The sequence below is a fragment of the Abramis brama genome (assembly GCF_963993115.1).
Source record: "Abramis brama genome assembly, chromosome: 20".
Taxonomy (NCBI): Eukaryota; Metazoa; Chordata; class Actinopteri; order Cypriniformes; family Leuciscidae; genus Abramis; species Abramis brama.
In genome coordinates this window covers 1,630,699-1,644,346 of record NC_139982.1, presented here as the reverse complement: position 1 = coordinate 1,644,346, position 13,648 = coordinate 1,630,699, and the positions used below count along the sequence as shown (strand labels likewise).

Below are 13,648 nucleotides of genomic sequence, written 5' to 3'. Positions count from 1 at the left end.
TTGAGAACATCAGCAATGAACCATTGCCTGAGACTAACCAAACGTTTAGGGGAATTAAGAATGAAAGGGTAGAACCATCCTCCTGAGTAGACACATCTTCGTTTTCTAGTTTTGATTATGCTCCTTTCACGGCATGTCGTTATTACCTTTTAATCACGAGATGACAACCTGTGACATTCTCCCCTGAGCTATGTTTCCATGGAAACACTAACAATGCCAAATTGAATCTGCAGTGGTCATGTGGTACAAGTCGGAGCTCTTAGAAAAGTTGTAGAGTTTAAAAGTTGTAATTACGAGTTCTACGTGGATGTGAGTGCTTTTTACAAGTCAGAAACTCGTAATTACGGTAATTCCGACATGGTGTGAATATTATTGAGCTTTATTTTATGTTACAGAGATTTAAACACATTTGGTTCATGGATTCTGTTATTAGCTGTTGTCTAATAGACAGAAAATCTGCTCCTTTTATTCTGCTGTCTGTTGTGCTTTCATGCTCTGGATACAAATCTATAAAATAACAAAAACTAACCCAGATTATTGAAAAATGCAATCCATTGTAGAAGCCTTGCAAAATAACCACTCATAAATGCATGTATGAATGTTGTACCTTGTTTGTTTGTTTGTTTATTTATTTATGAATTTTAATGAAAGACTGTGTTTTGTTGAATATTATAGAATAGTCTGTGTATTTGTAATTGAATATTCTCACACAGGTAAAGCAGTCAAATGGTTTAAGTGTCAGTTTGTATTGTTAAATGAGGAGACTTTAATCTTGGAGCACAGAATTCTGAATGACTTTATATTTCCTGAGTGAAACTGAAAAGTTACATCTAAAATGAGGCAAAAAGAAGAAGGAAGTCAAAGGAATGGAGCACAGAGAGGAGACTAAGAATGACCATAACCAATAATAATCAATAACCATAATGATAACTTTGACTATAAAGTTGCTTCATGCGTCATGGTGTTGATGCTATGGGAACGCTTCTGCTTGAGCCAGTGCCTGAAGCATGTGTCTAAACATGGCCATCTGATTGGCTGAACATATGAACGTCATGACGTAGCATAGCGCATCACCAAGTCCATAAATAGACACTAGAAACGTTCGCCGACGGCTTCTTTGTCTTCAGAAGCCTCGTGTCTGATGAAAAACTTGATTGTGTGTTTGGAAAATCTTTAGACCAGGAGTTAGTCTGTAAAATGTCAAGTCTAAAGTATAGAAAGTGTGTGATGCCGTGTCCCCTCATTTTACAGCTTACGACTCACGTGATATGTGTTGTTTGTATACACGTGAGGTTACGGTTCAATATCCAAGCCTGTCTGGCTCTCTTCTCGAGAGTCACACATCTTCACCCTGTGGTTCGGGACCCATGTGTGCAGAGGTGGCGCAGCGGCTTTGATCATGGGATCGCAGTTTGAGTTGGTTAAGTGGAGCATGAGATGGGTTATATATATATATATATATATATTGCAGCGATTTCTCTGATGACTGAGAAGTCCCTGAGAACATCCCCTCCTGGGGGTAATCTGTGCACACCATGACATTGTGTGTCCGATTTCCTTCGGGGCTCTCAGGGGGCGTCTCCACTTATCCCGCCACTTCTGGTGATTCGGGAAGTGGAGGCGTCCGGCGGGCCATCTTCGCTCACAAGCCAATCCTCTCTTCAGTCTTGTACCGTGCCCTGGAGTGATTGTCCCCACTCCCCCTGCTAGCCTGCACTCACATTGCACTTAACATTCCAGGCCGGAGCACGCTTACGCCATTTACAATGAAACTTTTTGTTTTGAAGAAAACAGGAAAAAAGCACTTTTGCTAATAGACTGCCTAATAGATTTATCATTTATTCAGCGCAGCGATTTTCACTTGATTGTACTGCACGAGTGCAATTATCAGAAGATAAGGTGAGAACCAGACCCGTTATAAACCTAAATATAATTGATTTAATTAAATTAATTGAAAAGTCTACTGTCAAAGATGTTTGCTGTCATAATGATGACAGTAGCGCACAGCTGTTCCATGCTCCGGCGCGGTTAGCGTTCACACTACATGCGTACCAGGGCACGATACAGAGCGATCACACTAGTCAAACGAACCAGACTTTGGGGCTCAAACGTGCTCGGCACGAGTGTGAGTACACCCTTAGTTCGGGCAGTCCCTGCCAGTTCATTGCTTCAGGGACCGAAACAGACTGTTACTATTACTGGCAGCCCTCTCCAAGTCATAAGGGTTACGCGCAGATGCTTCATTGCATTTCTCTGTGGAAGACCCTGGAGTTTCCCTGAGTCCCACTCGTGGCCTTTTTGCAAGACTCTCACACCAGATGGCTCTTTCACAGGCTGGGGTGCGGTCTTGGATGGCTGCCCAGTTTACAGTCTCTGGGTAGGCCCCCATCTCATATGGCATATAATCACCTGGAGATGAGGGCTGTATTTCTAGTATGGAAATACTTCTACATCTGAAGGGCTAACATGTGTTGGTCTGGACAGCTAACACACTAGTAGTCTCCTATATGTTCATATATAGTGGTTTGCACTCTCAAGTTCAGGGGACCATATTTCATCCTCGGCCTGAGATCTGGAAGCTTTGGGTCTGGTACCAGCTCATAGATTCTGGTGTTTCGGCTGAGGTCACTGAGACAATCCTCAATCCTAGCATTGATCTTAAGAAGCCTTAACAGAAGCCCTATTTGAGTCCTTGGAGTCGTTCTCAAAAGTGGCTCTGTTATTAACATTAATATCACTCAAGGGAGTAGGAGACCTCCAGGCTCTTTCAGTAGCCTTCTCCTGTTTAGACTTTGCACAAGGTGATGTCAGAGTTATTAGCATCACAGGCCAGACTTCATTTCAAAAGTAACTTCTGCGGCTCCTCAGTCGGTCACTTTGCAGGCTTTCTTTCCTCCACCCCATGAGATGCTGCAGAAAGAAAGCCTCCACCTGCTATGTCCGGTCCGTGCTCTGAGAATCTATGTCCACGGCTCAAGCCAGTGGCGTAGATCCTCTCAGCTTCTGGTATGCTTTGTTGGTCAAAATAGAAATAATGCTGTCACCAAGAAGCATATGTTGCATTGGATTACAGATGCTATCAACCTATCCTATGAGGTGCATGGACTGGCCTCGACTCTAGGGCTCCACCAGGAGTGTGGCATCTTCCAAAGCTCCTGTGAGGGGGGGGGGCTTTATATGATGATTGTGCTGTGGCAGGCTGGTATCAGAAAAGACTTTCATCAGGTTCTACAGTTTGGATATGGATTCAACCCCAGGATCCCCAGTCCTTCAGGGTTGACCCAAGTCCAGTCTATGCCTATAAACAGCCTTGTGGGCAGGCTTTTTCTTTAGGCATGGCGACATTGGAATGGAAGTTCCTAAAGCGTCAATGGCATGACATAGCGTCGGGTTCCACTCGAATGGCAATGTCTCAGGTTACTATTGTAACCCGGTTACCTGAGAGGTAATCTAGAATCTGCGCCATGTTGCCACACCACGGTTATGCCTGTGTGTCTTCAGACAAATTGAATCTGTCATCGTGCATTTCTGGCGTCTATTTATGGACTTGGTGACTCGCTACGTTACATCACGACATCCAAACATTCAGCCAATCATATTGGCATGTTTAAGCATGTGCTTCAGACACAGTCTCATGCAGAAGCGTTCCCAAAGCATCAACGCCATGATGCCATGTCTCGTAACTCCCTCAGGGAACTAGGTTACATACGTAACCTGAGATGTTATCAAAAGAAGTCACTCAAAATAATCCGGTTGTTATGCTGTCTTCAGCATAACAACCGGATTATTTTGAGTGACTTCTTTTGATAACACCCCAAAAGCAAACAACTCACGGTGTGCTTTAGTACTACTGGAAAACCTTTATCTCCATACCAAAATCTCACTTGGTCAGACAGTGATTCATCTTTTCTGAATCGTCAAAGTATTGATGTCCGGGACTTAAAGTGTGCTATCAATGAATAGTGCTGTTAAACGGCAGTTGAGATAGTATTCTCACTTAAAACGGAGTAGAAGCTTGGACCCAGAATTAGTATTATCTGAAGATTGATGCATCATGCAACAATAGCGGAGTCCACACCATAATGTAACGACACAAAGGAACAATGTTGTTACACTATAGGGATCTTTTTCAGATAACTGAATTGTGAAAACAATGACAGCTATTCAAAATCCATCCAACTTTAAGATTTGCAAAGGCTATATTAATCGAAAAGGAAAGAAAGGAAATCTTGTCGAAAACTTGTTTGAACAATTTTGCTAAAAGACCCAGAATTCTTTGCTCCAAAGCTTCAAAGAGAATTTACATTTATTGTTGAACATACACATGGATGTGCACTCAAATGTGTTGATAACTGTTTCAGGTAACCTTGGCAGCCACAAATGGCTCAACTGCGGAGTGCACGCTTGTTGAGGAAGAACCTCGGGAAAACAATTAATGCAAGCACACAGACCCCGGGACCCAAAATGAGAGAAAAACCAACCTATATTCATGCACATAGAACAAATGGGTTTTGTAGTTTATTCCTATGGTTTCTATTCTTTTCTAACATGTTTAACAATGCATATGTTCTCATGTAACACAAGAATGTGAGGCCAAAAGCTCACACATGCAGCTGAGGCAATTAGGGAAATTATTTTTGATGCTAATAAATATATACATAAACTTCCAAATTTTGAGGAAAAGGGGTGGAAAAAAATAGGGTTTTTAGAGGGATAACAAAGATTCTTGCAGAGCCATCATCACCCAATGCTGTTTCTATGAGAATATGACAGAAGCCTTCGTTTCTGCTTCAACTGAACCACCTTGCACAACACTATAGCTCCTCCTTGTCGGAACAGATCTTAAACCACTTCTCGAAAGGGTAATTTGGTGTTGCTAGGATACAAAAGTAGGGACGGATTGGACAGCACACAGATGGAACGTAAAGCACAAGCTGCGTTTATTCTGAGCCCCTCCTCCTCTGCATCGCTCACAGGGGAGGGATTTTGTCTCTGTTCTGTCAAGGAAACGGATGAGAGGGTGTTGCTCGTATGTATGTTGGTGAGTCTGTGGCACAATAGCACAAAAACCTTTCAGGCACATTGCCATTATATTTACCATTCAGGTCGTACGAGAGCCCTTTGCATCATGAAATACACTGAAATATGCAATACACGCCTTTTGTTTAGTTCATTTTAAAGCACAAACTGTCTATTTATGTTGTACAACCAAAACAAGGCCTGAACATGTGTCAGTCATACAGTGAACATACAGATGATGGCACCTGTGTGAAAACTCATCAACTCCAGAAGTGCATGTTTTAAAATGACATGGCTATTTTTCTATGTGGTTCCTAAACCCGGTTTGGCATTATTAACAATTCTTTTTAGATTTATATGTCAAGCACAACCCATCTAAAATATCTACACGCCTATGCCCAGATACTCTAAATATCCCATTTGTATTCTATATTTCGGCTGTTTTTCCTTCCACTGATGAGATGTAGAGATATACTCAGGCATATAAAATATAAATATAATCATTTTGTCCAGGAAAAAAAATTGTCAGGGAAAAAAACAAACATTCCTAATGCAGACAGAGATGATTTGTATGAAGGCCCTGTTAGCATGCTGGAGAGAATTTTTTACCTGTTTTTATAATCCAAGTAGGTTTACACATTTTTAAATACCTAATGCCTTCGTCTTTCACTGCTGACGTTTCACTTTTTATTACAGTTATCTTTTTTTACGCCCCTTTTAAATGAGCTGAAGTTCTTACCTCAAAGAGACATTGCCAAGGCTATTGTAACTATTTTTAAGCAATTTTGTTTTTGAGCTTTGAAAAACAACTGAGAAAACTACAAAAGCAAGTAGTATTACAACAGAAGGGTTTAATCGTGATGAAAAGGAGGATTTTATAACTAAGCTGTTATAAACACTACCTCTGGATGTACCATCCTCTTATCCATCTCTGACAGTGTCCTTCCCTCATTTTGCAAATGACTGTTTCAAAGCCCCGCCATGCTGCACAACCCTGATAGGCCCACCTCTCCCCCACTTCCTGTCAGACTGACCAATCAGCAGAGCACGTCCACATACCTCACTACGCCAGTCAGAGATTCCTACAAAACAACATTTTCTTTCAAGTGAGTGATAAATCCAGACACACTTTTAGTCTTCCCTGTGTGTGATATTTATCAGATGATGCTAAAAAAATATATTTAATATGAGTCTTTGACAAAGCTAAACAGAGATATTGATAGAACTCTACCCCTAATATATTTCTAATTAGTTTATGACATCTCACTAAGATGCTTTGCGAACTAAACAGCTCTTTGACGATCCAGTGTTATAACCTTTGCCAAGAGAATGAATGCCATATGAACACAAGTTCATTTGCCACATTATATAGTGTGTGGAATCATAATGTGAATTTTAAATGTTGTGAGTGTTGCCCATTAAAAAGGCAGACATCTTGACACTTGAGATTGTTTGGTCATTGAGCGTTGAGCCACTGTTGTGTTTTATCTCACTGTTAGATGCATGGACATTTAGTGTTTTTGCACCAGTTTCTTAAAAAGCATGACTTGTAAAGTGCTTCCCTGCACTTTGTGTATATATTGAAGGCAGGGGCGTCGCTGGGACTGAGTACAGGGGGCCCTGATCTATTGGGGGCCTTCAGCGTTCCCCCTCGAGGGGCCCTGATCTATCGGGGGCCTTCAGCGTTCCCCCTCGAGGGGCCCTGATCTATTGGGGGCCCTCAGCGTTCCCCCTCGAGGGGCCCTGATCTATCGGGGGCCTTCAGCGTTCCCCCTCGAGGGGCCCTGATCTATCGGGGGCCTTCAGCGTTCCCCCTCGAGGGGCCCTGATCTATCGGGGGCCTTCAGTGTTCCCCCTCGAGGGGCCCTGATCTATCGGGGGCCTTCAGCGTTCCCCCTCGAGGGGCCCTGATCTATCGGGGGCCTTCAGCGTTCCCCCTCGAGGGGCCCCACGAATTCTACCATGGGGAAACTGAGAAACCCCTAATCTACTGAGGGATATTGATCCAATGAAATGTCCTATACTGGGGGCCGAGAAAACCTAGCGACGCCACTGATTGTTGGTGACATTGGTATTTTATTTTTCAGTCATAGAAATATTGAGATAGTGTTTAATTGATGTGACAGTTTTAATTGAAGTGTTTTGTAATACTGTAGAAACATATACCCCCTTTTGTGCTGCATAAGATAAAATACTATAGTGAAATGTATAGAAATGTAGGACATTGCTTGAGTTTAATTCAGACTAGCTCTCTCAGCGAATTCATATCTATTATTATATCTGATCTATGTTTGGAATGTTTTTCCCTACTTAAATTTATGTGTCCCTGCATTTTCATGTAAGAGATTACATTTTAAATCTAACATCAGACTCAAAAAAGGATATTTGTATATTATATATAGCATCTCAAAATATTCAAACTATATTTTTGAAGATGGTATACAATAATCATATTGTCTTTATGTGATAGTCTTATATATGATTCTGTTATATGTACATCAAAATATGTAACATCTTAAAAAGATATGATAAGATATGCTGAGATGTGATCTTGATGATATAAAGCACTCTGTATTAAGTCATCCACAGTATCTGTAAAACTTCATTTCTCAGTTTCATGCTGTCTGTTCTGTCTTGCACTTGACTTTCCAGTGTTTCTTTTCTGATATATTTTGTACACGCACACAGATACACAAAGAAATTTACTGGCACAATTTTCATTTGAAACATTATTTCTAGAATAACCCAGATTTATTATTCTTACTTAATTGAGTACATCTGAAACCATCATTAGTAGATGGTTTACCTTTCTTACACTGATCTTATATGTAAAACCCATCAGTTCTGCTCCACTTTTCTCTCATCCTTTTTGTGATGTGATTTGTTTGTTTTTTTATGTAAAGGGAGGGGAAACTATAGTCAAAAAGGAAAGTGGTAAAATAAATGATTTCCTGTGTCATAGCTGTGAAATAAAATTGTGTTCATGCATATCAATATATGTTGTACCATTGGTGTACATACAGTTATTATAACTAATAAATGTTGATTCATAACTAATCAAAGTTTTTTTATTGACTGACAGTTTTATGAATACTGACAAATAAGTTGAGGAGGTAATTCAGCTGGGTTAAATGTCAGAATCAGAAAGAGCAATATTGTCAAGTGTGTTTGCACACATAAGGAATTAGTTTTGGTAACAAAGAAGCTTCCAGTACATAAAGACAACAACAGTACACAGATAGAAGAATAAAAAATAAAATAAAATAAAGATATAAAGATATGTGGATATGATACACACACATATGCAGAGTAGAAGGGAATAAAAGAGGTAGGTTATTGTCAAATAAATAGAAAGATTTTCTGAGCCCTTTTCATCACTCTTTAATATCAATATTACTGATCTGCCTGCATTGACAACATTATACGAGAACTGAACTGAGCTGGACAATGACATCACGGTTTTCTCCAGAGCATATATATATATAAACAAAAATAAAGCATCACTGAACTTACTGGACTGTGACGCTATTTTCTTCTAGAAACAAACTTTGTTGCATTATTTTCCTGTTATCGCTGTAAAGCTGCTTTGAAACTATCTGTATTGTAAAAAGCGCTATATAAATAAAGGTGACTTGACTTGACTTTAAAAGTATACAGTTCTTGGAGGGTGGGCAGGGGAGCACCAATAATCCTCAGCTGTCCGAACCGTCTGTAGTCGTCTGATGTCTGATTCTGGATCTGACCAGACAGTTATAGATGAGCTCAGTACAGACTCAGTGACAGCAGAACAGAACTGCATCAGCTGCTCCTGTGGCAGGTTGAACTTCTTCCTCTGGTGAAGGACGTACAACCTCTGCTGGGCCTTTTTAGCAAAAGAGCAAACATAACTGTCCACCTTCAGGTCTTGAGAGATGGTGGTGCCCAGGAACCTGAATGACTCCACTGATAAGTGTTCCTCCTGATAAGTCATTCAGTCCAGCGTGCGCTATGTACAGATTTCAGGTCTCACTAGCAAGTATGGATAATCTGTGAGCAGTATCTGGACAGTTTCTGTCTGTTTAAAAACCTAGAGGTGAGTAATCCAGCAATTAAGCACCAGAGATATACTCCTCAAACAGATGGCAGCATGCACTCAACAAAACAAGGTAATCCACGATCAGTCGGGTCCTTTTTCTGAGTGAGATTCAAATCTCTCGAACACCGGAAAAGTCGGTTTCTTATATGATAAAAAGAACACTGTGTAGTTCCTGTTAGGGTGACGTGGTCACGAGAGAGATCTTGCGAGGATGGATACAGAGGTCAAGGACACACACATAAGGGTGAAATACAGCACACAGGAGAAAGCAATTAAAACAAATGACTCAGATATGTCTCAGAAGTCAATATTATTTAAAACCTTCCCCTTATGTAGCCAAGCTCGAGGTTGTTATAACTGCACCAGGCAGCCATCTGTTCAACCTCCTGCCTATATGCAGACTCGTCACTACTGTGTACGAGGCCGATGATGGGAGTGCCGTCTGCAAACTTCAAGAGTTTTACAGAAGGGACTGTGGCAGTGCAGTCGTTCGTGAGCGGGGAGAAGAGCAGCGGGAGAGAACACCCCTGGGGGTGACAGTGCTGACTGTGCAGGTGCTGGATGTGAAATCTGTCAGAAAGCTGGTGGAGCGTTTGAAGCCGGAAAGGACTTCGCACAGCTCCAGTGATCTGTTGAAGATTTGCGAGAAGATCAGCTGGACTGCACAGGTTTTCTCCTGCACCATCTGGGCCTGGTGGTTTCCTGAGGACCTGACGCACATCCTCTGAACTGATCTGAAGTGCAGAAGAGGAAGGTTACTTGAGGTGTAGTTTGCTGTGCAGAGAGAGACTGTCAGAGTGGGTGTAGGATGTGAGACTGGGATCTTCAGATCTGCAGTAGAAATCATTCAGGTCGTCAGACAGTTGTTGTTGTTGGTGTCTTGTAGTTTGTCATGTCTTTCAGGCCATTCCACACTGATGCAGGGTCATTTTCCAGCTTTTTAGAGTAGCTCCTCTAAGACACTCTTATCTCTTTTGTCAGTGCGTTTTTGGCCTGATTGTACAAGATTTTGTTCCCATTCCTATAGGCATCTTCTGGCGAAGCTGTCTGAGTTTCACTAAGAACCATGGTTTGTTGTTGCTGTATGTAGGCGTGGTAAGAATGCACACAGAAACTGATGTGAGATGTGACAGAATCTGTAAGCTCAACCAAATCAGTGGCAGCAGCTTCAAAAACTTGTAGCAAGCTTTTAAATCCCACTTGGCTTCATTAGTCCATCTTTTAACAGTCCTGATTTCAGTTTCTGCCTGTAGGTCGGTATAAGATGCACCAGACAGTGGTCAGAGAGTCCTAAAGCTGCTCTAGGGGTAGAGTGATATGCATCCTTTTTTGTGGTGTAGAAGTGGTCCAAAATATTTTTGTCTCTGGTCGGGCATGTAATGTGTTGTCTGTATTTTGGCAGTTCGAGGGTGAGGTTTGCTTGAATAAAGTCACCAAGAATAATAATAAGAAAGGCCGGTGTTGCTGCTCTGTGTCTGTGATCTAAGCAGCCGGCTGTTGCAGAGCTGCAACATGTAAACATTTACGAGAATGAACGAGGAAAACTCCTGCGGTGAGTAGAAGGGTTTACAGTTAATGAAGAATGCTTCTAGATCAGGATAACACATCTTTTTAAATGCTGTTTCATCTGAACACCACTTTTCATTGATGTAGAAACGTCCCACTGCCACACGATTCTCCGCTGATTCTGCTGCTGCTGACTCCAGAGGAGTAGATGGCGGGTGAGTTGCGACATGCGATGTGAGCATAAACTGCACTGGTGGATGATGTACACCACTGTCGCAGTGTTGTCCGTCCGGACCAATACATGCTTGTCCTGCAGCAACGGTCGAAACCGGCGCATGCCCAGCAGTACTGCTAGCAACTCAAGGCAATCGATATGCCACTGCAGTTGAGGTCCTGTCCAGGAGCCCGAAGCTACATGCCCGTTGCAGTTCAGCACCGACTGGGCACGCTCATTTGTGAGACGCGCCGTCATGTTGACCGAATCCAACTCTATGCTGAGAAAAGAGATACTCAGTCACAGAGCTTGCTCTTTTCCCAGTTGACCCAAAGCTCCAAACAGCTGAGGTGCTTGAGCACCAGATCCCTGTGCTTGCACAACAGATCTCAAGAGTGAGTCAGAATGATCCAGTAGTCGAGATAGTTGAGAATACAAATGATCACTTCCTTACACATGGCAAGGGCACCATCTGCGAACCTATATAAAGACGTGGGGAGACATGGACAGCCCGAAGGGGAGGAAACTGTAGAAACAGTCTGTGTTGAGGCAAAATCTAAACATGAAAGTATCGCTTCAGGTCTATTGCTGCATACCAATCCTAGGGGCGAACACACGTGAGGATGCGTTTCTGCATCAACATCTTGAACGGAAGCTTATGAAGGACCCAGGTCAGGACTCACAGATCCAAAATTGGTCGTAACCCACCGCCTTTCTTGGGCACGATGAAGTACAGGCTGTAAAACCCTGATTTCATCTTCGCCAGCAAGACCGCAATCTTTGCATGCAGGACAGGGGTGTCTTGCTTGCCACCGAGGTAAATAGGATGCCTCTGATTGTCCGAATGAGTCAACGAGACGGGTTTGGAAGCACTAGCCAGGCCCCCAAACTCTGTGAAAGTAGCAGATCTACAGATGTACCCATGGAGGGGCAACAAGGCCCAACCCAGGAGGCGTAGCGCCCTGAAATACAGGCAGTGAGTGTGGTGTGACTCGGGCTCCATGGAACCGTCGCAGGTTCGGCTGGAGATGTGTGAGAATTCGTCACGTCCTCTGCTTCCATGCTTCGTGTGACCCAGAGATTGAGGAAGCTGCTCTTTTATTGAGAATGGGTACCGCTGGTCCAAACTCTTTCAGAAACAAAAGATTCTCCTCCCGGCCCTTCTCCGGGGGAAGGAGCAGTGCGTTCACCGCCTTCTGGGTAAGAGTGCTTCCCTCCATCTCTGGGTCGCCTCTGTCTGCTTCTGTTCTGCCGAGAACTGCTGGGCAAAGTCTTCGACAGTGTCGCCGAAGAGGCCGACCTGGGAGATGGGGCCGCAGGGAAGCCGAACTTTGTCAGCATCCTTCATCTCAGCCATAAATAACTGCACCGCAATTGCACACTCCACCTGAGGATTCTCCGCTTACCCCTTGACCCACCATTGAGGATATTGAGAAGCTTGCAATTGCAAGCCGCTTCGAAATTGCTACCCTACCTTTAAGCAAGACGTTTTATATTCCTGCAGTCTGCCATTGTTGGCAAATAAAGAAATGTTTGTTTGAAGATATTTCTAGTTAGGTTTTGGATTTTGTGGGCCCTGTGTGGAACATTAATGTCCTTGTCAGTCACATTCCTACTGAAATGTGCAGCATGAATTCCCTGCTGGTCCAGGCTGGTTTATGCTGGTTAGTGCTGATCTAGTGCTGATGTAGTTGGAGAACCAGCTCAGTCATGCTGTTCTCAAGCAAACCGGAGCCGTTGAAGCTGGTCTTGCAGTGTTGAGTGTGAGTACAGGCCAGCTGTCTGTATGCAAGCAGTGTTTTGGGGGAAATTTCTATACGTAACGTTAACACTTTATAAAGACGTTCAGTTGTAAGTCATTTATAAGTGGTTAGTTAATGATGAACTAATCATTTACAAAACATTCATAAATGATTAGCAAGTGATATACTAACATTTATGTTTTGTAAATTCTGTTACAAGTCATTTACAAGTGATTAGTAAATGATTAACTAATTATTAATGAAACATGACTGTGCGTTTCATAAATGTTAAATAAATTGTTCATTTTTTTTGTATGTTTTGCTCACATCAGGTGCACAGTGGTTAAAGACTCCATGTGTGTCAGAGAAGACAGCTGTCTATACCCTCACCAGTCAGCACTTACACTGCAGTGCACACTACACTACACTACACTACACACCACACTACACTACACTACACTACACACTACACTACACTACACACTGCACTACACACTACACTAAACTACAGAAGACAGCTGTCTATACCCTCACCAGTCAGCACTTACACTGCAGTACACACTACACTACACACTACACTACACTACACTACACACTACACACCACACTACACTACACTACACACTACACTACACACCACACTACACTACACTACACACTACACTACACTACACACTGCACTACACTACACACTACACTAAACTACAGAAGACAGCTGTCTATACCCTCACCAGTCAGCACTTACACTGCAGTACACACTACACTACACACTACACTACACTACACTACACTACACTACACTACACACCACACTACACTACACTACACACTACACTACACACCACACTACACTACACTACACACTACACTACACACTGCACTACACTACACACTACATTAAACTACAGAAGACAGTTGTCTATACCCTCACCAGTCAGCACTTACACTGCAGTACACACTACACTACACACTACACTACACTACACTACAGAAGACAGCTGTCTATACCCTCACCAGTCAGCACTTACACTGCAGTGCACACTACACACCACACTACACTACACTACACACTACACTACACTACACTACACA

At 42.6% G+C, this 13,648-nt stretch overlaps 1 protein-coding gene across 2 annotated transcripts in view; it reads left to right on the top strand.

The window, feature by feature from the left end:
• The window catches only part of slc1a2b (solute carrier family 1 member 2b), a 50,281-nt gene extending 42,200 nt beyond the window's left edge, over positions 1–8,081 (top strand). For both annotated transcript variants that reach the window (XM_084094933.1, XM_084094932.1), the window contains exon 11: positions 4,362–8,081. In XM_084094933.1, coding sequence (XP_083951059.1) covers positions 4,362–4,365 — 4 coding nt within the window. In that variant the 3' untranslated portion in view covers positions 4,366–8,081. The remainder of the gene's footprint in view (positions 1–4,361) is intronic.
• The last annotated feature ends 5,567 nt before the right edge of the window (positions 8,082–13,648 follow it).